At 50.3% G+C, this 23252-nt stretch overlaps 1 protein-coding gene across 4 annotated transcripts in view; it reads right to left on the minus strand.

Moving 5' to 3' along the window:
- HTR4 (5-hydroxytryptamine receptor 4) overlaps positions 1–23252 on the minus strand; it is a 67238-nt gene that overhangs the window by 12151 nt on the left and 31835 nt on the right. For 3 of the 4 annotated variants that reach the window (XR_010441945.1, XM_064725183.1, XM_064725184.1), the window contains 2 exons: positions 15885–16038; positions 14294–15078 (listed from right to left, as the gene is read on the minus strand). Coding sequence is in view for 3 of the 4 variants with exons in the window: in XM_064725183.1 (XP_064581253.1) it covers positions 14294–15078; positions 15885–16038 (939 nt within the window). In the remaining variant the exon portion in view is untranslated. Of the gene's footprint in view, positions 1–5763; positions 5840–14293; positions 15079–15884; positions 16039–23252 lie in introns of all 4 variants that reach the window. The other variant, XM_064725185.1, reaches the window with a different exon arrangement.

Below are 23252 nucleotides of genomic sequence, written 5' to 3' on the forward strand. Positions count from 1 at the left end.
GGTGCTGAATTTAATAAAATCTCCAGATCCTCCCTGCACAGCCGTGGTGTGGAGCGCAGGCTGGGATTTCAGGCTCCCAATGAATCCCCGGGCAGTTTCAGGCTGTGCCGGTTCCCAGCCAAGGAGCACAGCTTGCCGGGGCTCTGTTCCTTCCCCTGTTCCTCAGGAAGGATGATGCTGCCCTGGCTCATCCCCTTCCCTGCCAAGAGCTCTCTCCCAGCAGGGTCAGATCCTCTGCAGGAGGGGGACAGGAGCTGCTGCCTCATCTTGCTGTGATTCAGAGGCTGCTGAGCCCCCACTTTCTGTCACCCTGTCCCCAAACCTGCTGTGCTGCTGATCTTATCCCGCCTCAGCCTCTCCAGGAATGCTCCTGGGGTTTTATTCCAATTAATCCCGTGAGGATCTGTGCAGGTGGTGCCAGGCCCTGCTCCCTCTGGGATTTCAGGGACCCTCTGAACCTTTCTGGAGCAAAGACCTGAGGAAAACCTTTTATTATTTTCCTCTGAGCCTCAAATCTCCTGAAGGTGCCCCAAAAAAAATGTCAAGCTCAACATCTGAGTGTGCCCTGTCCAGGGCAAGGAGGGGCAGAAATCTGAATAAAAGGCACAGCTTATTTTGTGGGGAGGATGAGGGGAACCAAAAAAAACAAGGGACTATAAACAAGCAGATATTTATCTATTCTCTGATGAGTTTGGGGTTTCCTTTTACTCAGAGTAAAACCAGCTCTCAGCAGCTCCTCTGGAGATCATTCCTTAGAGAAATTCCCTGCAGATGACATGAAGAGTTCCACTGATCAATGAATTGATTTTGAGCACAGCAGGAGGCAACCAAGGCCATCAAAACACCTGTGTATGTGTAAACCCTTTATTTCCATATCCCTGCTGTTTACACCAGGTTATTTCTGATATTTTGTGCTTTCTTCTGGTCCTTCTGCAGATCTGAATGTCTTTCAGGGCCACCTGTGAGACCCCACCTGTCCAATTCTTTATACATTGCCATCAAATTTGCTGTGCAGAGCAAACAAGCAAGTTCAAACTTCTGAAGGTTGTGCCATCCCTTGGTTGCCCCTGGGCCTGTCTATTTTCTGCTCCAGAGGAGATGACACAGTCCATAAATCTCTGCCCTAGTCCCTGCTTTGGTAAATAAAATCTGCCCAGATTTATGTCTGCTCCTTCCTGAGGAAAAGCAAAGCAGTGATACATGTGGCAAATGGAACAGAAAATTGCTTTTCACCCATCAAGTTTCCAGTGTAAGTGCCTAAAGTTTGGGCTCTCCTACAGCAGTAACTGATCTCACAAAATAAACCCAATTTTGTAGCACAATTCTTTGTGTTATGTGGAGGCAACCAAAGATGTGCTTTGCCCAATAATTTAGCAAATGGCTTCAAACCATTTTAGATTTAGGTTGGATATTGTGGGGAAATTCCTGCACAGGTTTGATAATGGGGGTGGGAGCAGCCTGGGACAGTGGAAGGTGTTTTGGGGTTGGAACTGGATGAGGTTTAAGGTCCCTTTCAACCCAAACAATTCTGGGATTCTCTGATTCCAAGGAATGAAGATGACGCTGCTGCTTCAGAGAGGAAGTGAAGGAAATTTGTGTTTATTTTGGCAGAGCTTTATCTGTGCTACAGAACCTCCAGAAATCCAGACTTTCACTGCTCCAGCTGCCCAGGGATCCCTGGGTTTGGCCAGGAGAATGGGGCTGCTCCAGGGCTAAACCCAACCCTTTGGAATCAACTTGGCTTCTGAAAAACAATTTATGAACCCAGCATCCCACCCCTTTGCTGAGCCAGTTCTGAATTGCTCCCTTTCATCCTCTCCAGCTGTAATTCATGTTGCTTAATTAATCTTAATTAAGTGTTGTGGGCATCTCTGGAGCTCAGTTCTCTCTTTATTTAATTACACTAACACACCATATAATGGTCTCTGTTTGATGGGATGTTTTGCACAAGAGTTTAATCCAGAAGCTGAAAGAATTAATTAGTTCTTAGAATGCCTCCAGAGGGTTGGCCAAGCAAACTGTGTGTTTGTCACAAATGCCTGGACTCTTCAGTGACCAGAATCCACCCCTGATGCTGCACACCTTGGGCCAGAGACACATTTCCCCTTGCTGGGGCTCTCAGATCCCTGTGGGATCTTCTGGAGCAGGATCAGACACAGGGAGACAGGGAGATTTGGGATTTGCCAAGTTTACAGCTGGTTCATGTTCCAAAAGCTTTGCCCCCCGTGCCCTGGCTGCTCTCTGCTCACCCACAGCCTGAGCCAGCCCCAGAGGGGATCGGCTGCCATGGAATGGGAATTCCAGCAGGGAATGCTGCCCCTGTTTGCCAGGGCTTGGTGGGAATTCCCTTCCCCAGCACCTCCTGGGACCTTGGCACATCCACGCTGAGTTCTTTGCCCAGCAAGGCCTGGAGCTGCTGAGCCTCCTCCTGTGCCAAAAAGAACCTGGGATGGCAAAACACAGAACCCTGCAGGGAAACTCTTGGAGCAGGGACAAAGGCAGCAAAGGCAGGGGCTGGTCTGTGACCCCGGGGCTCCTGATGCTCCTGTTCTGCTTGACAGCTCCACTTGTGAGGATTTTGTCACAGGATCTTCTCTCTAGCTGTGATTCCTTCAGGGCACCACAAGAGTTCCACAACCACCATCCAAGGGTGAGCTGCTTAGGATGAGCACGTTGTCCCCACTCACCCAAACTCATTGTAGAAGTACAGCTCTTCCCAAAGACAGACAAGCAGAGCCTGACTGGCGTGCTCCCAACATTTCCATGGACTTTCTGCTTCTTCTTGGCCCAAGCAGGGAGGTGTGGATGCATCAGCCATCTCTTGTGGGTCAGGAGAGCGTGATGATGGTTGGACACTTAAGTTCTGAGGGCCAACTTCCATCCATCCTTCAGGAACCAGCTCCATCCCAACAGAGGGAGATTCCAGGTGGGCCAGGCCCTCCCGAGCACGGCAGCTGGCAGTCCAGTGCTTATGGCAGAACCATTCCAAGAGCTATGACAATGACACTGTTGATAGCTCTGGAAATGGCGCTGCCATCGGCACCACGCGAGGCTCCGTCCCCCTGCTCCTCCTCGTGCTCCTCAGGGGGAAGGAACGAGGATGGAGGAGCAGCTTCAGCTCAAATCCCTGGAATCTTGAAGAAAAGGTCCCAGTGAGGGTGTCTGAGAAGCCTTCAGAGGTGCTGGCTGCATGTGCTGCTGGAATTGTGCTTGGGATAGAGAGCACACACACACACACACACGTGCACACACATGTGCCTGTTTCCCCTTTATCCTGGGTTTAACTGGAATAAAAGGGAAAGCCTCCCTCTCTTTCCTCATTCCCCCATGGCAGTTTGCTGTCCTTCCCTTTGGATCCAAGCCAGAGCTGCTGCCCAGCCCTGGAGTTTCCTGTGCTGGGAAAAGCACGTGGAGCTGCCTGGGCACCCGCTGCCCCTGCCCAGCTCAGCTCATCCTGGAGACACTGCCAGTGAAGCACTCACTGATCATCCTTGCTGTCCTTCCAGCTGGAGGCCTGTTCCAGGCTATTTCCATTGGTTCTGTTCTCAAAACTGAAGGATTCATGCTTTGGAAAGTTGGGCAGCCCCTGGTTTCTGCTGCTGAGACCTCTCTCCAAGACATCTCTTGTACCACTACAGGCAGAACTCCCAGCAGGGATGATCCTCACCACACCAAGGGGTTGTTGATGTAGGAAAAGAGACAAAAAGGAGCTTTTCCTTCTCCTTCCAGGCACGTCCTGCAGCCTCCAAGGACCATTGTGGGCAAAGGTTTGAGTTACAAGTTGAAAGCACTTTTGCTGATGCCTGAGGTGTTTCAATCAGCTGTGCTCCTACACCAGGCACTGACAATTCCTCTCTCAGTGCTTCTAAGGCTCAATAAAACCCCAGCATGATCTCCAATAACTTTTGTGCAGCCTCAACAAGGATCTCATCAATAACAGCTGTGACAAAATCAACTGGGGGACACAAACAACGACAAAGAGAGGAGCAGAACAAGAAGCAGTTTTCTCACCCCAGTTCTGTCTCCAGACCAGGGAAAATTGGCCCAGAGCATGGAAGGGGCTGCCCAGGGCACCTTTTCCCAGTGCATTTTGATTTTTTTTGTCCTTGCTCCTTGTTGCTTCCTGAATTTGAATAATTTTGCTGCTGTCCTGACCTTGAGGGAGGCATTTGTCACTTTGACCAGGGAAGTGTAAAATCCTACCAGACCAGATGGGAAAGGTTTTGTAACTACTTTGCATAGATATGATGGAAAAATCAAGCTTTTCCTCTCTGTGCCCAGCAGAACCAGGGGAGAGGTGTTATGTCCAAGGGTCACAGGGTTTGGCAGCAGCTCAGCTTGGATTGTTCCAGACAGAGGTAAAACTCCCCTGGAGAGCAGAGAGAGCAGCACACCCAGCAGAGCACACCTGCAGCCTCTCTCCAGGGCAGCTTTTGGGGAAAATTGCAGCCAAGATGGATCACAACAAAGGGACAGACACAGGGATGCTTCCAGAGGGGTGAGAGCACACAGGAACACTCACAGAGGACAATTCACAGACACCTGGCACAAAGGACTGAGGGAACAACAGCTGGGTGCAGCTGCAATGGAGACCTTGGAGTGCTCAGTGAAGCCTTAGATCCCAAAATGTCCTGAAGTGTCCCAGGCCAGGCTGGACAGGGATTGGAATAAGCTGGGAGGGTGGAAGGTGCCCATGACAGTGGTGAGCCCTAAGGTCCCTCCAACCCAACCCATTCCATGACTCTCTGTTTCCTGCAGGCCTGGGAGGGATGGTGGCAGCTCTCCCCCAGGGCTGGGTGTTCTGCAGAGCAGCTCCAGGGAGCAGATTGCAGCCTGAGCTCAGCTCTGCCTCCCCCTGTGCCCAACCCTCCCTGGGGAAACTTCCAGATGGAGGGAGCAGAAACTGCCCTGAGCTCTGCTGCTGTGAAGGAACTGCTGAAATCTGTGCGCGTAGTTAGGAAGAAACAAAAGCCCTGAAGGGAAAAGGAGAGGGAAGCCCCTGCCTGCCCCAGATCTGTTGGGATAATTCAGGTTGGGAGGGAGCTGTGCAGTGTGCCCAGGTGAAGGGACGGGTGCCTGGGGATGCTGCAGCTGCTGGGGGGTGGCACTGAAGGGAGAGGGGCATTCCCTGTGTCCTGTCAGTCCCTGTGACTTGTCACAGACAGGGAGGCTCTCACTGTGACCACCAGGAGTTCCTCAGCCCTGGGGTGAGCCCTGCTCCTTTCCCCTGCCCTCGTTCCAAAACCATTTTGAGGAGGAAGCAATTCCACACTTATTCCACTCTGCTGGAGCTGCATGTGTGGAAGTGCCTGGCCCTGGAGCATTCCCAGGGTGGCAGGAACACAGACCGTGTTCCTGGAACCTCTGAGGGAAGGGGAACCCTCTGAGCTGTCAGGTTTAACCAACTTAAACCAGGTCTTGGACACTGCCAGGGATCCAGAGCCTCCCCACCCTCCCAGGGAAGAATTTTCCTATTATCCAAACCCACTCTCTGTGTCCTGCTTTTCTCTGTGTGCTGCCCACTGAGGAGACCCTGCAGTGCTGGTCCTTGGAGTGAGAACAACCATCCCTAAGGGAAAATCCCTGTTATCCACATTTCCCTGCAGCCAGGAGCCCACTCCCAATGCCCTGCCAGACACCCCCATTCCCCTGGGGCTGCTGCCTCCACCCCACAAGTGGCAAGCCATAAATCAAGGAGGGTTTACAGTGGGTAGCAATAAACAGTGAACAGACAGAGCTGCAGTAATAAAAGAAGGGACTTACAGAGCATGGTCATGGCTAGACAGGAGCTGGTCTGCTGCAGAAGAGCAGGAGGAGCTTGGAGACAGAGGAACAGCCACTTTTAGTGCAGGAAGGAGCAAAGACAGACACAGTGAGGGAGTTAAAGGGGAAAAAGGAAAAAACACAGCACTGGTTAATTGGGAAACAGCCCCACATCAAACACTGAGCAGTCAATGGCATCAGTCAGAGCTACATCCCCAAACCTCCCACTGAATGGAGCCTGAGTTTCACTTAGAACCGTCTGAGCCATCAGCTGGAGTCCTTTTCTCCATAAACCATTCTGGGAATCATCCTGCTTTTCAAGAAAATCTCCCCACAGGGTTTTAGGCAGGAATTCTCTGCTGAGCCTGTTTTCCAAAACCTCTCCAGCATTGCTCTGGAAGGGATTTGGGAGCTGGGTCCTGCCTTGCTCCCAACCATTCCATGAGTACCAAGCACCCCTCTGCTCTGAGGATCCTCCCTGGAGGAAGCCACAGCTGGCTTCAAACCAAAGTCCAGGGAGTTGTAACTTGGCCACTTCATTTGTCCCCATGATTTTAGCAGCCATGCTCACTGCTAAAATATCTGATTTATGAGGCAGTGCAGAGCTGCTGGAGATCTCTGGCTGGTGCTCCTGGAGTCTTCTGACAGCTCCAATTTGCTGGAAATGCTGGGTTGGGTTTTTAGGTACAGATGGGAGAGCAATAGCTGAGCTCCCTGACTCAGTCTGCAGTGCAGGGGGACAGCAGTCACCCCTTCACCTTTACCAAAGCTGGATCCATGCCTGCCTGCAAGGATGAGCTTCAAAATCCCCCTCTGTGGGCTGCTCACCAATCCCCTGGAGTGCAACAGGGAATTCCAGGGGATCCTAAAACAGCTGTAACCCTTCCCTCATCCTGCACTTTTCTCCTGAGCCAACAGGAGCCTGAAACAGGGCACATGGAAAAGAAAATTCCCCTATAAAACAGCAGTCCTGGGCTGGAAGAAATCAAATTGCAGGCATCTACAATTCCTCAGAGTTAAACAGCTTTCCTTATGCCATGAGAGGATAATGGAGAACTGTCCCTGAGTGTGGCTGAGTCTGAAGCAGCAGCTTGGGAGCTCTGTGTGTGCTGTGCCTGCAAACAGGAGAGCCCAGGAGGGAGGAGAGGAGGGCAGGGGGCTCCAGGACTGCCCAGCTGGGTGCCCAACTATGAATTATGGGACAAGAAGAGCTCCAAGGTGAGCAGACAGAATTTTACAGCCAAATCTCCCCAGGCAAACACATGTGAAGCCAAGCATAGGGGGAAAGACGGTTTTAAGGAAATTAATTTAGCTTGCAGCTTATTTTAAAGGATTTTATGGGCTGGTTTTAAAATTTATCAAGGACAAAGATCCCTTCAAAAACAGAGGAATTGGTTTGTCACTGAAGTGCATCACTCATTTCCTTGAGCTGCTGTTTTATGGGGTTCTCTCACAGAATAGAACCATGGAATATCCTGAGTTCCCACAGGATCATCCAGCCCAGCCCCAAAATCTCACCCTGGGCATCCTTGGGAGCAGTGTCCAATTCTGGGGAGCCTGAGCATTGCCAGCACCCTCTGGGGGCAGAACCTTTCCCAAAATCCAGCCTGACCCTGCCCTGGGCGCTGTCCCTGTCCCAGAGCAGAGATCAGAGCCTGCTTTTCCTCATTCCTACAAAGGCTGTGCCCAAGGAGGGATTTGCAGGGATGCCCAGGAGCTGCACCCCTGCCTGGGAGGTGGGTGGGACACTCCTGCAGGATAAAACATCCCCCCTCAGCTCTCTGCAGCTCTCCTGGCAGCACTTGTGGCACTGTCACTCCTAATTGCTTCCCTGCCTGCCGAGCAGTTGCTTTGTGCAGTTCTTGTCTCAAAAGCTGGCTCCAAGTGTTATGAAGTGCTTTCAGTGCTAATAAACACCAGCTCTGGTGCTGTAAAAGCCTGTCACAAAAGCAGCACAGGGCATGAATCTCCCTGAATGCATTAATGTGCCTTTAATACATCAGTGGAAAGTGGGACTGCTCCTGTGCTCTGACAGATCAATCTGTGATAAAGTTACTCATAGATAACATTAATGTGAGACATGACCAGTTTCTTGAGTTTTTTTCTTGAGTTTGCCTGTTTGGCTCTGCTTTGTTTCATGCAGCTTTGCAAAGGGATAAATCCATATTTTTTTCCTTCAATTCTTAAATAAATCTCCACAATTTATTGCTGTGCATTGCACTTAAACTGTTGTTTATGTGTTTTTCCAGAAGTGGCTTCACTTCGGTGGTGGAAAAAGCACTGCCAGGACTCAGAGCTTGGAAAACACAGAGGTTGAAGGAATTGTGAGACTTGATTTTGAGAGAGAAAAGGATTTCAGAGCAGGAGAAGGCTCCTGTGTGGATGTCACATCTTGGGGCTGTGACATCATATCAGGGAAAAGTACAAACAAATAGAAGGGGTACCCAGGGAGGTTTGGAATGCCCATTAAAAAATTGGAAGGGGGTACCCGGGGAGGTTTGGATCCCCATCCCTGGAGGTGCCCAAGGAATTCCTGGAGGTGGCACTCAGAGCTCTGGGCTGGGGACAAGCTGGGGATGGGGCACAGCTTGGACTCCATCCTGGAGGGCTTTTCCAGCCTCAGGGATTCCACGATAACACAAACACTCCAGAGATAAAGCAAAAAGCTCTTTAGTGCCTGAAGCGCTTTGATGGCTCAGAGGAATGACACAAATTAACAGGCTCATTAACAACCCCTCAGCTCTGAAGGGCTGTCAGTGACAGTGGCAGACACAATCCACACTCGGGACGTGATTGACTTTGACACCACAGCCAGGGAAGGCTGAATGAAGCGAGATGGGGATTCTGGCGGCTCGGGGGGGAAACAGAGGGAGGGAGGAATTCCGGATGAACCGTGAATGCTCCTGTTCCCACCCAGGACTGCCAGAGCGAGGAAAGGGCACACAGCCAAGGCTAGCCAAGGGTTACTGTGCAAAACTCATTTCAGACCGGGCCTGCAATGTGGCTGTGCCTGCAATCCAATTTAAGGGCAGCCCAGCAGAAGGCCTGGGCAGGAGTCCCTGGGGAGTTCCCCAAGTGCCTCCTAAATCTGGTTCCCTGCATTTCCAGACGCTCTTTGCTGGGTGCCTGCAATGGTCTGCCACAGCCCCAGAGCGGATTAATGCAGAAGTGAGGGCTGGAAATCATCAGCTCCTGCAGGAGCGGCCTCAATCAGCTGGATTTAACAGGGATGGAATATTTGCAGGGCAGGATGTCATTCCCACATTCCCATAGCAAAAGTGCAGCTTCACTGAAGGCAAACCCAAAGCAAGGCTGGCTCTGGATCAATCCCATGCCAGGTCACCCACTCAAGATGCACCAGCAGCAGATGGTGGCAAGGATCACCTTTGCTATGCCAAATAAATCAAACCAAACCCTCAAATGCCAATTTCCTGGTTTGAAATGGAAAGTTGAAGGTGGAAAGATGCTCAGAGCTGCCCAGGGGCTGGGCTCACAGGTGGGTGAGCACCACAAGCAATGGAAGGGATCCCAAAAATGGGAAATTGTTCAAAACCAATCACATCACAACAGATGTGCTGAAAGTCCTCAACACCTTCCTGGAAATACCAAATTTCTGGCCAAAAATCTTCGGAATAACGAGGTTTTCTCTCCCACATACATTCCAAAAGCCCTAAAAGCAATTTTAACAGCAACAGGGAGCTTTTCCACATTGTGACTTTACAATGGGGTGGTGCATACAATGCTTAAATAAATTCTCCTCTAGCAATCAGAAAGGAAGAGAATTATTGAAAAGAAGAACAAAGAAGTGAACCTAAAATTAAAATGCACTTACACAATTAGCTCTGAGTTGTAGATACTGCTGCCCCAAGGAAGAACAGAACATGACAATAATTGCTGAGGTTTCCATAGAATTTCTAACCCTAAGGCATGTGGAGCTCTTTGCACATGCTGATTTGCATTGTCTGAAAACACTTTGCTGATAAACCAAATTAATCTCTGGAGAGGTGAGAACCAGCCCAACACATTCAAAGGTCAGTTGAAACAGAAGGAGAGTAGGTGGAGAGCAAAGTTCTACCCATAATGGAGTTTATTCAGGTACCAAAATTAGTTTTAAATCCTGCTTTGGACCTCTGGAATGAAGCAAAGGACTGGGAGTTGGATTCAATAGGTGCTGCATTATGAGGCATGGCTGTGTTTATCTAAATGGAGTTGGAATGTGGGGAATGTGGGGCTGGGGGCTCTCTCTGTGCCAGGAGGAGCTGCCAGGTGTTCCAGGTGCAGGAATGTGGGGCTGGGGGCTCTCTCTGTGCCAGGAGGAGCTGCCAGGTGTTCCAGGTGCAGGAATGTGGGGCTGAGAGCTCTGCCCTGTGCCAGGAGGAGCTGCCAGGTGTTCCAGGTGCAGGAATGTGGGGCTGGGGGCTCTCCCTGTGCCAGGAGGAGCTGCCAGGTGTTCCAGCTGCAGGAATGTGGGGCTGGGGGCTCTCTCTGTGCCAGGAGGAGCTGCCAGGTGTTCCAGCTGCAGGAATGTGGGGCTGGGGGCTCTCTCTGTGCCAGGAGGAGCTGCCAGGTGTTCCAGGTGCAGGAATGTGGGGCTGGGGGCTCTCTCTGTGCCAGGAGGAGCTGCCAGGTGTTCCAGCTGCAGGAATGTGGGGCTGGGGGCTCTCTCTGTGCCAGGAGGAGCTGCCAGGTGTTCCAGCTGCAGGAATGTGGGGCTGGGGGCTCTGCCCTGTGCCAGGAGGAGCTGCCAGGTGTTCCAGCTGCAGGAATGTGGGGCTGGGGGCTCTCTCTGTGCCAGGAGGGGCTGCCAGGTGTCCCAGCTGCAGGAATGTGGGGCTGGGGGCTCTGCCCTGTGCCAGGAGGAGCTGCCAGGTGTCCCAGCTGCAGGAATGTGGGGCTGGGGGCTCTGCCCTGTGCCAGGAGGAGCTGCCAGGTGTCCCAGCTGCAGGAATGTGGGGCTGGGGGCTCTCTCTGTGCCAGGAGGAGCTGCCAGGTGTTCCAGCTGCAGGAATGTGGGGCTGGGGGCTCTGCCCTGGCCATGGGTCCCTAATTCCAGCTGCCAGGCAGACCCTGCCCCACCACAACACCCTCACTGCCCAAAGCACAAATCATGCGATTAAAGCAGACAAAGATGGGTTACATCTCAGTCCTTCCAAAGCTCCAGGTGCTCTGCAGAGCCTCAGCTTCCTCACCAGACACAAACTGATGCAGAACTTCTGCTCCTAAATCTCGTATTGGGCCAAAGAACAAAAAGAGGTTCAGCTGCACTGTAATCTCTTTTTCCAACATCCAGGCACCTTGAAGGAGATTATCTTTTGAAAATTGAAGGAAACTGTGCTATTGTAAACCTCTAATCCCCTCTCTCCTTTGTAGGAAACAAGATAAATATCTTGATTTCACTCAGCACAATTACAAGAATCTTTTCTCTTATCAGAAGGTCTCTGTTCCCTTCAGGGAGGCGTTTTTGGAGCTTGGACAAGGCTCCAGCAGTTCCTGCTCTTTGGGGAGCAGGGCTTGGGGGAAGGAGGCTCCTCTGACACAGGGTGGTGACTTGGGCTTTGTGGAACTCCCACATTCCTGCACCTGCTCCTGGACCCTGCAGCAGATCCCAAATCTCTCCTAACTGAGCCCAAATTTGTCTGCAGGACCTCAGATGGTCACAGCTCCCTGTGCCCTGACAGCCCCAGCCACAGGGAATGGCATGTGCAGGCTGGCACTGATGCCAAGCTGGGAAACCAAGCCAGGGAAGTTGGAACATAAGTTTGGTTGTAAATATTGGCAGAGCTTCATTAAAAAATTAAGAAAGCTCCTTCAAGAAATGACAAAACTCTTTTTTTAGTTGTTACTGAGTCTAATCATCCCCCATATTTTTAGAGAATTCCTTTCCAGGTTGGCAGCTAATGAAATTTAGGTGAAAATCAAATTACCTCCTGTCTATTTAACAACATTAACATTTCCAGGCAGCAATCAGATCCCCTCAGCTTGGGCTTGGTCTGGAGCCACTTCTGCTGGCACAGGGAGCTGATCCCTGAACTGAAACCTCTGGAGTGGAAAATACATCTTGAGCAACCTCTGGCTGCCCTGCCCTGGGCAAAACAAATGAAATATCACTGAACTCACCATTTTTAAATGCTCATCATTTGCTGTGTCTCTCAAGCTTTTGCTCAGGCATTTCCAATAAAAAAAATTAGTGGGAATGTGCTTTATCAGCACCTTGGCAAGGGGGGAAACTCTTCCCTGATGGTGCCATGAATAAAGGAACTGCTGGGGAAGGGGCAACTCAGACCCCAAAGCTCTGCAGGTGCCGCCAGCACAAAAACTCCACACTTGCCTCCAAAATACCTCCAAAAATGCCCAGGGCAAATCCAGTGTGAAACAGGGAGTGCAGGGAATGGAGGGGAGGGCAGAGCAAGCCCAAAACATCCACCTGGCGCCCATGAACTTGTCCTGAAGGAGACAGAACTTCTCAGAGCTCTGACTCATCTTGCAGGATCATCAAAATTCCCAGGAATTTCAACCCAGTTCAAGAACAGGAGGAGATATTTTACCTGTCAGCCCAGATCCTGAGAGACCTTCTGGGTGCACCAGGAACAGCTCTGAGGGACAACCTCTGCATTTCCTGAGCTGAGCCACAGCTGCAGCCCATGAAATCCCACCCTCAATGAAATCCCACCCTCACAGGTGGGGTGGGGTCACTGCTCCACCCCCAGAACACCTGTGCTGTGGGGGAACCCTGGCTGAGAGCCACGCACCACAAACCATCCAAAAACCATCACAAACCATTCAAAAACATCAGAAACCATTCAAAAAAACCACCACAAACCATTCAAAACACCTCACAAACCATTCAAAAAAACCACCACAAACTATTCAAACACCCACATAAACCATTCAAACATACACACAAACCATTCTATGGTTCCAGGACTCTGTGATCACTCATCCTTTTGCTCCACAGCAGCTCTGACAACTTTCCTACCACCAGGGATTTATTTTTATTCCACTGGATCCATGGAGCTGTTAAGCCTCTCAAAACTGGAGCCTGAGCTGCTGCACCCCTTTTCTAGGGGCAGCAGGGAGCACTGGGGCTCACTGCAGTTCCAACCCCCAAGGTGCTCATTTCTGCTTTTTCCCACTTTGCCTCTCTTGGCTCATTCAGGAGGAAAATCAGGAAGTGTTTTCCTTTGGAGAAATCCTATTGACATTTGGAGAAGATCTCTCTGGTGGAAAAGGAGTGGTAAATAAACCTCTCACCAGAGCTTTCCCTGAAGAGAGCAATGCAGTGCTCTGAGCACTTCTGAGAGGAAATGGGAGCACAGCAGGGTGACCTCCCTGACCCAGATGTGCCAGAGTCTGTCTGCTCTGATCACTGCTCAAATACATTTCACCCAAAGTCATCTTCTTTGCTCTGGCAAAATTTCACAGCTTGTTTTATCCAGGAATTCCAGCAATGCTGACCTGGCTCCCCATCCACTTGTGCTGCACAAGAGTTCAGTGATTCATGGAGGCAGGAGTTTGTTGGTTTGTGTTGAGTAAATAGTTACTGGTGACAGAAGAAATGCAAACACTCTGTTTCAAGGGGAGCACAGCATTTTTCAGATGATTTTGGCTTTTTCAGTCTGGTGTTGCACAGAGCCCTGAACACCCAGAAATCCCCATTTATTTACAGCTCATTATTGTGCTAACTTGTGTCATAGCTGAGTTCAGCACAAGGTCTGTCCCTCTTGCCACTGCTCTCCCTGCCAGGGGACAAAAAGCAGCTGTAAAACCCCAGTGCCATAACCTCCCCATTTGCAGAAACTTTTGGTTCCTTTCCTGAAGAATATGCAGCAGGCAGCATCCAGAGGGTCAGGTTGTTCCCTTTGGACCAAATGATGCCAAAATTCACACACAACTTCTGCGTTCTCCCAGCTCTTTCTGGGCACACCTCTAGAGGAACTGCCCACACCTGCTCCCCACAAACTCTGTCTGAGCACCTCAGGATTGTTTTTGCCCCATCGCTTTCTGAGCACTGATACCACCAAGATACTGCAAAATGAAGGCAGTCCTGTACAAACTCCTCTTGCTGGTGGCTGCAGGCTCTGGGCAGCCCTGGGCTGATGCTTTCAATTTGAGCTTTCCTATTTTCCAGACTCAGTACTGTGTTAGTTTATAACTCTGCACTCCACATAAAGTGTCAGCAGTTCTGCTCCCAGCTCAGCCCCACAGAACAATCCTTTTCCAGCCCCACAACCAAGGACACCGCTGCAGCTCCAGCCCCAAAAGTGCAAACAACAGGGAATGGAGGGGAGCAACCTGGGAGGGTGGGACTGCATCACCTGGAGCTGGGATTGGACACTGAACCCCAGCATGGAAATGGACCCAAACTTATCAAAGTGTGAGAACTCGTGGCCAGGATCCATCTGGGGTGGAGCCACGGCCGGGCTCTGGCACTGCCCAAGGTGTAACCTTTGAAGATCAATGAATCCCAACTTTATTCCTGCCACACTGTCACCTAGGTGGCCTTCCAGGCAGCCTCTGAAGGCAGACTCACCTCAGCACGTGCGTGGAGCCGTTGATGGTGGTGGTGGAGCAGGGCACGGTCTGGCCCAGGATGGAAGGCCTTCGGTAGCGCTCGTCGCCGCAGCAGAGGATGATGAGGAAGGCACGTCTGAAAGCCTTGTTGAGGAAGGCGTAGAGGAAAGGGTTCAAGCCCGAGTTGATGTAGCCCAGCCACAGGAAGGCCGTCCACAGCTTGCCGGGCACCGTGTAGTTAATGAAGGGATCCACGATATTGGTGACAAAGAAGGGAGCCCAGCAGAGGCAGAAGCAGCCCATGATGATGCACAGGGTCTTGGCAGCTTTGGTCTCTGTTTTCATGCGGTGGCTGCTGTGCTGGTCAGGGGGGTGCTGCCGTGGCTCCTGCAAGCCCTGATGTGGCTCCTGGGGGTGTTGCTGTGGCTCGTGAAGGCCCCGCCATGGTTCCTGAGGGTCCAGCCGTGGCTCCTGAGGGCCCTGATGTGGCTCCTGGGGGTGTTGGCCCTGCCGTGGTTCCTGAAGGCCCTGATGTGTCTCCTGGAGGTGTTGCTGTGTCTCCTGAAGGCTCTGCCGTGGCTCCTGGGGGCCCTGGCGGGGCTCGGCCGGGTTCCCCGCGCGCTGCAGCAGGCGGATCTGCCGCGCGTGCGCCCGCGCCGTCACGTAGATGCGGTGGTAGGCCAGCACCATCAGCAGGAAGGGGATGTAGAAGGCCACCACGGAGCAGGTGATGGCGTACGGCTTGTTCACCATGAAGATGCAGTAGGTGGAGTTGGAGGCCTTGTTGAACTGCCTTTGCTGGATCTGGGGTGCGGAGGGGAGGTGAGGAAAGGAAGGAGGGGAGAAGTGGGAGTCAGAGAAACGGGTTGGGTTGGGAGGTGTCAACTACACACTCATAATCTCAGCGCTATCAATCAATTTAGGAAGCTTTCCTACACCTCAGGTCAAATGTAGTGCTCTCTTGGGAGTTAGAGTCTGTCAGCACAGAAAGTCTAAAATTCTCAGTGTCCAGGACCCCAACAGGGAGAGACCTTAAAAATCATCTTGTGTTACCCCCTGTCATGGGTAGGGACATCTTCCACTAGACCAGGTTGCTCCAAGCCCCATCCAGCCATCCTTGGACACATCCACAACCTCTGCCAGGGCCTCACCACCTTCCAGGGAAGGATCTTTTCCTAATATCCCATCTAACCCTGCCCTCTGCAGTGTGCAGCCACTCCCTTGTCCTGGCACTACAAGCTCTTGCTTTTTCTACCAAGAGAATAATCCTGCCTCTTATTTAAATGAGAGCTGCAAAGGCCAAGGGGACCAAGGACTCCTGAGGTGTTGGCAGGGGCCAGCTGGGCTTGGCCTCTTTTCCAAGGATTCCTCACTGAACTGAGAGTGAATGTGGCCAAAATCCTGTCCCAGGCCACGCCTGTCCCTGTGCCAGTCCTTCGAGGACAGAGCCACCTCAATCCCCCTAAAGACCCCTCCAGAAATTCAGCAGCCCCTCTGCACTGGCGACAAGAAGTTTCTCCTTCTTTTCCCCTTTCCCTGAAAATTGTTTTTTAGGGAACACCCAGCGCCCACCCAGCAGATTGGACTGGTGTCCCTGCTTGGCCACTCACCAGATCAATGATGCCTATGCTGTTCCAGCCCTGCATGATGGGGAGGAAGGAGATGAAGGTGGGGATCACCCAGCAGCCCCCCAGCATCAGCGCGATGCGCAGCGGGGTCATCTTGTTCCTGTACACCAGGGGCTGGCAGCAGATGGCATAGTACCTGTGGGGCAAAAACGGGTCAGAAAGCAGGCTCTTCATGCACTAAAGCCAATTCTTTATTCCCTATTCTTTATTTTTCATTCATTTTTCTGTAGTTTTCACAGACTTTGTGTTCAATCCCAATTGGGAGTTTTCCTGCCACTCAGTTCATTGGTTTTTGTGTGTACCTCTTAAGACTTTTTCTATTCACAGGTGTTTATATATTTTCTTTGTGGAATTTCATAGGACAGATCTTTTGTTATTAAAGGTGCAAACTGGTTTTCTTCAAAAGATGAACTTGTTGTGTTAACTGGCTTTCATGTGATTCTTTCACATGGAACTTAGCTAGCTGCTTAGCTGTACTTAGAAAAGTAACAGGCCTAAGCCCTGATTTGATGAAGCTTTTCTCCTATAAGATTCCTACCTGTATGCAACCAAAAAACAGGACAGAAACAGTCAGAAGGGACTTCCAAGCCTTTTAAAAATTAAATTGTAAAGCCCTTTCTCCAGCTGCCTTTCAAACCAGAGAGAAAACAGGGGTCTGTATCCTGCTTCCATGGAGCCCCTCACACAGGAACCTGGGACATTTCCCCAGGGTTCACAGTGGCTGGCGAGGAAAAGGCAGAGTTTTCTGCTTTCCAAGGAGAATGAGGCCCAGGTAAATGCTGTGGGCTGTCTGGGGTGGCAGGGCAAGGGAGAAATCCCATACTCAGCCCTGCTCTCCCTCTGCACTGAGGATGTCCCCACCCTCCAAGAAACATCCCTTCCCTCCAGGCAGCCTTAGCTCAATTTCCTGCACTGGACATTTATTTTGACAAGCTGCAAAAGCTGTTAACACAAATTAACAAATTCTCCCAAAGCTGTGAAACTGGCAGTAAAATGAGGTGTGTTCTTCCGTTTCCCAGGAATTCACCTCTTTTCCAGCTGGGCTTTAACCTTCCCAAGGACAGGGCAAAACATTTGCACCATCAACGGCATGTGCCCAGAACTCCCCTCCCTCCTCCTGATCCATTCCAAATATCCAAAGTACAACAGGTCCCTGCCCCTAAAACTGTTATGACCTAAAAATGTCTTCTCAAAGAGATAAAAAAATCAAATTTTCTGTTTGTTTGACCCCTGTGCCACTCCCTGCAGGTGGATCTCTCCATCAGGAAGGAGTAGCAAACCTAAAACTGGAAACCTCTGGCTCTGAAATTATTGTTTATTCCTAAGAAGACCAGATCCAAATATCCAATTGCAGACTTTCACTGGTCCTGACCTGACCATCAGTCTCAGGTTCCCAATAAAATATTTTTTGCTCTTTAGATTTTTGGATTTCAGCACACTCTGTAAAAAATTTTATGAGGGCAGCAGAACCAAGAATTAGAGGAATTAAATTAGCAAACACATATGTGTGTATTAAAGAGCTGCTCTTTGAGATGTGCATTTATTTCACCGAGATTTGAGTGGGAACCAAGAGCTTTGTCCTAAACAGGCGCAAGAATATAAGAATTTCCATTTTTTCTGAAGGTTTTTTTTTTTTTTAAAGTCATGTGGAGTCAACCGAATTGCTTTATTTTGATAAAATCAGATGATATATTCCACACAGAGGCTTGAAATAATATCAAAGTGTCAAAAGAAAACATTTCTTAAAAGTCTCTTTGAAACAAGATTCAAAATGTCACAGGGGAAAAACGCTGAAACAGGCATTCAACTCCTGCAATTTGATAATTCCTCTGTTCTCCTCTGGTTTCCTGCGTGCATGAAAAATCAGCCTGTTCCTCTGGAAAGCTGCACTTCCAACAAATAGGATTTGCCAGGAGCTGCTCTTTTAGAGCTGAGGGTGAAATGTTGCTCTGGTGGAGCTCCAGCTCCCCTGGGGCTGATCCCTGTCCAGGAAATGACCTTGGAGTTCCAACAGGAATTTTGGGGAGGTTTTTGGGGCAGAGGGAGCTTCAGAGCTGCTCCTCTGACTCTCAACACAAAGGATCTATATTGAAAAATAAATTTAAACTATTTCATTGTTTCTTCTCTCAAAGTCACCCACTGGAAGTGCTGGACATCAAAGGCATCAAAGGCAAGGCACGAGAGACTCCATTTCTTTGCAGAAAGGGCAAAAGAAGAAATCCAATAAATGAAAGGATAAAACCAGCCAAGCCAGCAGCCAGCCTTTGACAAGTTGGATAAGCAAACAGGAAGAGAAAACCACTGTACACTGATAATTAACTGCAGCAGGAAAACAATTCTTGCCAGCAGTTTGAGTGATCACATTTCTCTGCTCCTCTCCCTGCTGCAGCTGAAAGAATTGCACTGAATTGTTCCTGCTATTAAAGGCCATTAGAGTAAAAATTATGCCTGTAAAAATGACACCTTAAGCTCTCATATTTCTTCCCTCCCAGTGATTCAGCAGCAATTTTCCTCCACTTTCACGTCAGAAGATTTTATTTTATTTCACTTTGGCTGCTACCAGAACTTCCCCCGTGCTCAAGCAGCCCAGCTGGGCTCCTGCTGTCACTGTTTTGGGTGACAAAGTGCCCTGAGCAGGGTGTGGGTGACAATTGTGTGATGGGGAGGGAGGCAGAGGAGCACAGCACCCACGCCTCAGAGCCCAGCAGGGTTTCCATCCGGGGAATCAGATGTGACACAGCTGTGGGTGCCACCAGAAGGCCTGGATGTCACAGCTGCTGCAGGAGCTGCTGGTTTGATGGATGTGGTGGCCTGAGCATTTTAGCAGCTATTTATTCACTGGGAGAAAAGTAATTATATCTGTGAGATTGTCAATAGTCATAGTCAGAGGCTGGGATAAAGACAAGCTCTGTGCTCCTGCCCCTTTCCAAGCAGAGCTGTTTGCCTGGGCTCCCAGGGAATGTCTGCCACGTGCTGCTGTGGCAGCGTGATGGATGAACACAAAATGCAATACATACACATGATTAATACCGTGTCCAGGCACAATTAAATATTAATTCTCTCTATTATCAGTCAAGTTCCTCGCAAATGTTCACTTCCCTGTTCCCTCCAGCAGAGCAGCTGATGTGAAACCTCCTCTCCTCTGCAATGACATTCTCCACTGAAGGGGAAACACAGGAACCCCTTCCCAGAGCTGCAGCTCTTCCAGTAAAGCAAAGGTTATTAAAATACTTCTCCTTTTCCTTATCAGACATTTGCCACAGGAATGAATCTGGTGCTGACATTTCACAGGTGGCTGAAAAGAAGAAATCCATCATTTCTCTGGCCTTATGGCTCTTTGGCCACTGAAAAACCCACAGAATCACAGGGAAGGTGAGGAATCCTTTGAACTACAGGAAAGGAGTTGGGAAGGGACCTTAAAGATCATTTAATTTCACCCCAGCCATAGCAGGGACAACTTCCACTTATCCCAGGAGATCCAAGTCCATCCAGCCTGGCCTTGGACACTACCAGGGATCTCTGGGCACCCTGTGCCAGGGCCTGCCCACCCATCCCAGCCAGGAATTCCTTCCCAAATCCCATCCATCCCTGCCCTCTGTCAATGGGAGCCATTCCCTTGTCCTGGCACTCTTTTTCCATCATTCCCCAGGCACTGGAAGGTCCCAGCTGGGAACCAGTCCCAGAGTTCCTGCAGCTCCTGGATCTGCCTGCATGGGCTGTGGGCCATGGCAGGGAATTATTGATTTATCCCTCCTCCATCCCCTGGCTGTGCCAAAGCTGCCCTGCAGTGCTCAGCTCCTGCAGATATCTGGATCTATGATTATATCCTGCCTCAGCCCCACTGAGGCTCTGGCCACAGCCCTGCTCCTCCCTGCCTCCTGGGCACTGCAGAAATGGAATTACCGAGCTGCAGGAGACCATTCCCTGCCCCTGGAGAGAAATGAAAGCATCTCCTGGTTTGCAGAGCAGTTTGGAGCCGGCAGCCTGCAGGCACCACCCTGCAAGGAGCTCTTCAGCTCTCACAGACAGACAAATCCACCCCCAGCCTTATTAGCAGCCTGCCTCTGGGGGTGGCCCACACTTCAAAGCATTTGGTGTCATGTGCATATGGAAAATGATGTACAGAGCATATGCTGGATCATCCTGGGGCCAGGATGAGCCACAGAACACTCACTGAGCACTCACACTGAGTAATATTTCACCCCCCTTAAATCATCCACGAGAAAAGAAGCCAAAAGATAGGAAAACTGGAAAAAAGAAGACAAAAGGATGGGAAAACTGGATGAAATAAGGCAAAAGGATGTGAAAACTGGATAAAAGAAGGCAAAAGGATGGGAAAACTGTGGGTGCTACTGGCTCTCTCCCAAAGTCAGGGTGCAAGTGTCAGTGGGAAGTCACTGCCCTTGTCCTTGTCCCTCAGGGAATCCAGACTGGGACAGAGTCTCCAGCTGAGCCCTGACCAAGTGATGAACCTAAGGAGCCACAATTTCAATTTATTTGCGCCTTTGGGAAGTTAATCCCACACTGCTGTTGCTGATATTTCAGTGAAAACAGGTTCTGGCCTCTGTATAACCAGATTTTAACATTTTTTGGAAAGAACAGCTCTTTCTATTTTCCTTTTTCCCACTGAGCAAATAAGCTTTGGGCTCTCATTGTGCCAAAGAAAACAAAGTTCTGCATCATTGGTCCAGAAAAAGAAAATGTCCTAAAATGATTATATCTAACAAAATTAAATTCTTATTAGAAAAACAACGGCCTGCTGGTGTTGAGATAATTACACTGAGAAAAATGCTAAAGAGAACAGTTAATTGGAGCTGGATAAATTTAGCAGGGAACACAAACAAATGTATGTTGCCAAATGCAGAGAGAGGGGGCTCCTGATGGTCCCTGCGAGGCTGAGGTGTGAGGGGGTTATTGGCAGCAAGGGTGGTGCAATAAATGAAATATTTCTGGAGGGTTTGCAAAGATGAATAAAGGGCAGAGCGTCCCTCAGCCTGTGCTGTGGCCATCTGCTCTGGGATTTTCCTCAGAGCTCCCAGAGCTGCGTTCTGCAGCCCCTGCCTGGTGTCCTGCCTGGCAGGGACGGCTCCACAGCTGTGTCACCTCCTGTGTCACCTGCCTTGGGGACAGGCCCAGCTGTCCCTGCCTGCGCTGCCTCTGTGCTCCCACCTGAGCTGTCAGATCCTGTGAGACAGGCACAGGAATTCACAGCCTGGAATTTGGGGCATTTAATCAGACTGTAGCCATTAATTACTGCCAGTTAGGCAAAGTTTAATCACTCTCCCCACTAACAACCTCCCCATGGCCCTGGGCAGGCAGGGATGTTCTATAGGGCCCTGCAGCTTCCTCCCAGCCTGGGCAAACCCCCTGTGCTCCCAGGCACAGCCTGGGCATCCTTTGGGCACCAGGCAGTCCCTGTCTGTGATCCGTGGGAAGGGGACAAGCAGGGAATGCTGGGCTGGCAGGAGCAGGGCAGTGCCCGCAGCGTCCCCAGGGCCACTCTCTGTGCCCTGGCACCGGGCTGCTGTCACAGGATGGCACCACAGGGCTCGGGAGGCTTTACAGCATCACCTCTCCCACAGGGCTGAGCTAATTTCCTGCCCATTAATGGTAATTAATGTTTGCAAGCAGCACAAGGAGCAGCTGTCACTCTCCGGCTGCATCTGCTGTGTTTAGCCCTGGCTTAGCAGGGATTTTGGGCTGTAGGATCACTTTGGGATCAAAGGACACACCCAGGGCTGGTTTGTGGTGTCTGAGACACCCCAGCAAACAGAGCAGCCACAGGGACACAGCCCTGAGGGGACCTGGGGCAGCCAGGAGGGGCAGGAGGCAGGCAGAGGATGCTCCCGCTGCACCCAGAGGTGCCAGATGTGCACCCAAACCCAGACCCACGGACATCTGGGACCTGTTTGTTTCTCTGCTGTTCTCTCCACCCCCCAAAGACTCTGAGAAGTAATTGCATTGCAAATTGGACTGCAAATATTGGAGGAGAAAATTGCCTCTCCTGACAGGTTCGCTGTATTTGGAGACTCCATCAGAGCTTCTGGGTCTGTTTGTTTGCAGTGCAATTATTTTTTATTGCACTGGCACAAAGAATGGACATGTATGCATAAAACATGCGATAAATAAATATTTCAAGGGTAAATCTCTCTAATATATTAGAATATCAAAGAGATTATGAAAAAGCTTAAGGCAGAGGTAGCAAACTTCAGATTCAGTGAGCCCTGAGATACCTTTGCTACCTTGGAAAATCTCTTTTTCCACTGAGACTGGCAGAGGCTGTCTGCAGTACTTCTCTCCCTGTGTCTGAGCAGGAAAATCAGTTTATTATGTGGTGATTTCTGCAGATTTTCTCCAATGCCTTTGAGAATTCAAGCCTCAGAGCTTGTTTCCTTCTTTTCCAGAGGCAGCAGTGGAAACAGATACAAGACTTTATCAGATAAAAGTCTTTGCAAGCAACACTCTGTGAATATGCTGAAGGGAATGACTTTCAAGCTGAGTCTTTAGGATTAGATTAACCACCCAGTTTTCTTAAAAAAAACCTTAAAACTCACACCTGCATGCCCTGAAATAAAACAGAAGGCAGGAAATAGATCAGAGAAAAGCTACCAACTAGAAGCAGCACTCTCCCATAAATTCTGAATGAACACAAGAGCAAACAGCTGAAAACACTGAATTAAGCCCTGGGAAGGAAGCAGTGCTGTCCCTGCAGCCCAGGGAGGATCGATGCTGGGCTGACTCATCCTCCCCTCCACAAAAACCTCTCATTCATCCACCTGCTCTGCCCTTTTGGGGTCATCCACCCCCTTCTCCTCATCTATTCTGGCCCCTTCGCACTGCTCTCAATCAATCCTTGCTGTGGAAAAAACCAACCCCAAACCAACTAAAAAATGTCAGAGAAGTTCAGGTTAATGCCAAGGGCTCAGGTAGGGGTGTCCCTAAAGCATCAGCTCCAAGGCCAGGCTGTCCCAGGATCCTGGGGACAGATGGGGACAGGCAGCAGCAGCTCTGGACATGGGGATTCTCCAGGAGGAAGGGGGAACCTCCTTTCTGTGCCCCACACAGGAGGTTCCCCATCCCCTGCTGCAGATCTGGGGCTGAAATCCCATTTTCCCTTCTCTCCACAACCCTCTCTATTTAATTAAGAGCCTGGAGAATCAAACTCCAGCATTTCAGAGAGCAAGGTCGTGTCCAGAGCACGGCGCCCAACATCTGCTTTCCTGGTAATTGGCCCAGAGTGGCAATTTGTCAATGGCTTGAAGATAACGAGCTTCCCATTTGTGTTCCAGCCATCTAAACTTGCAGATAAGGACAGGAGCTGCGGCTGCTGGATGTCAGCTTCACTCTGGA

Source organism: Zonotrichia leucophrys, chromosome 13 (genome assembly GCF_028769735.1).
Source record: "Zonotrichia leucophrys gambelii isolate GWCS_2022_RI chromosome 13, RI_Zleu_2.0, whole genome shotgun sequence".
Lineage (NCBI taxonomy): Eukaryota > Metazoa > Chordata > Aves > Passeriformes > Passerellidae > Zonotrichia > Zonotrichia leucophrys.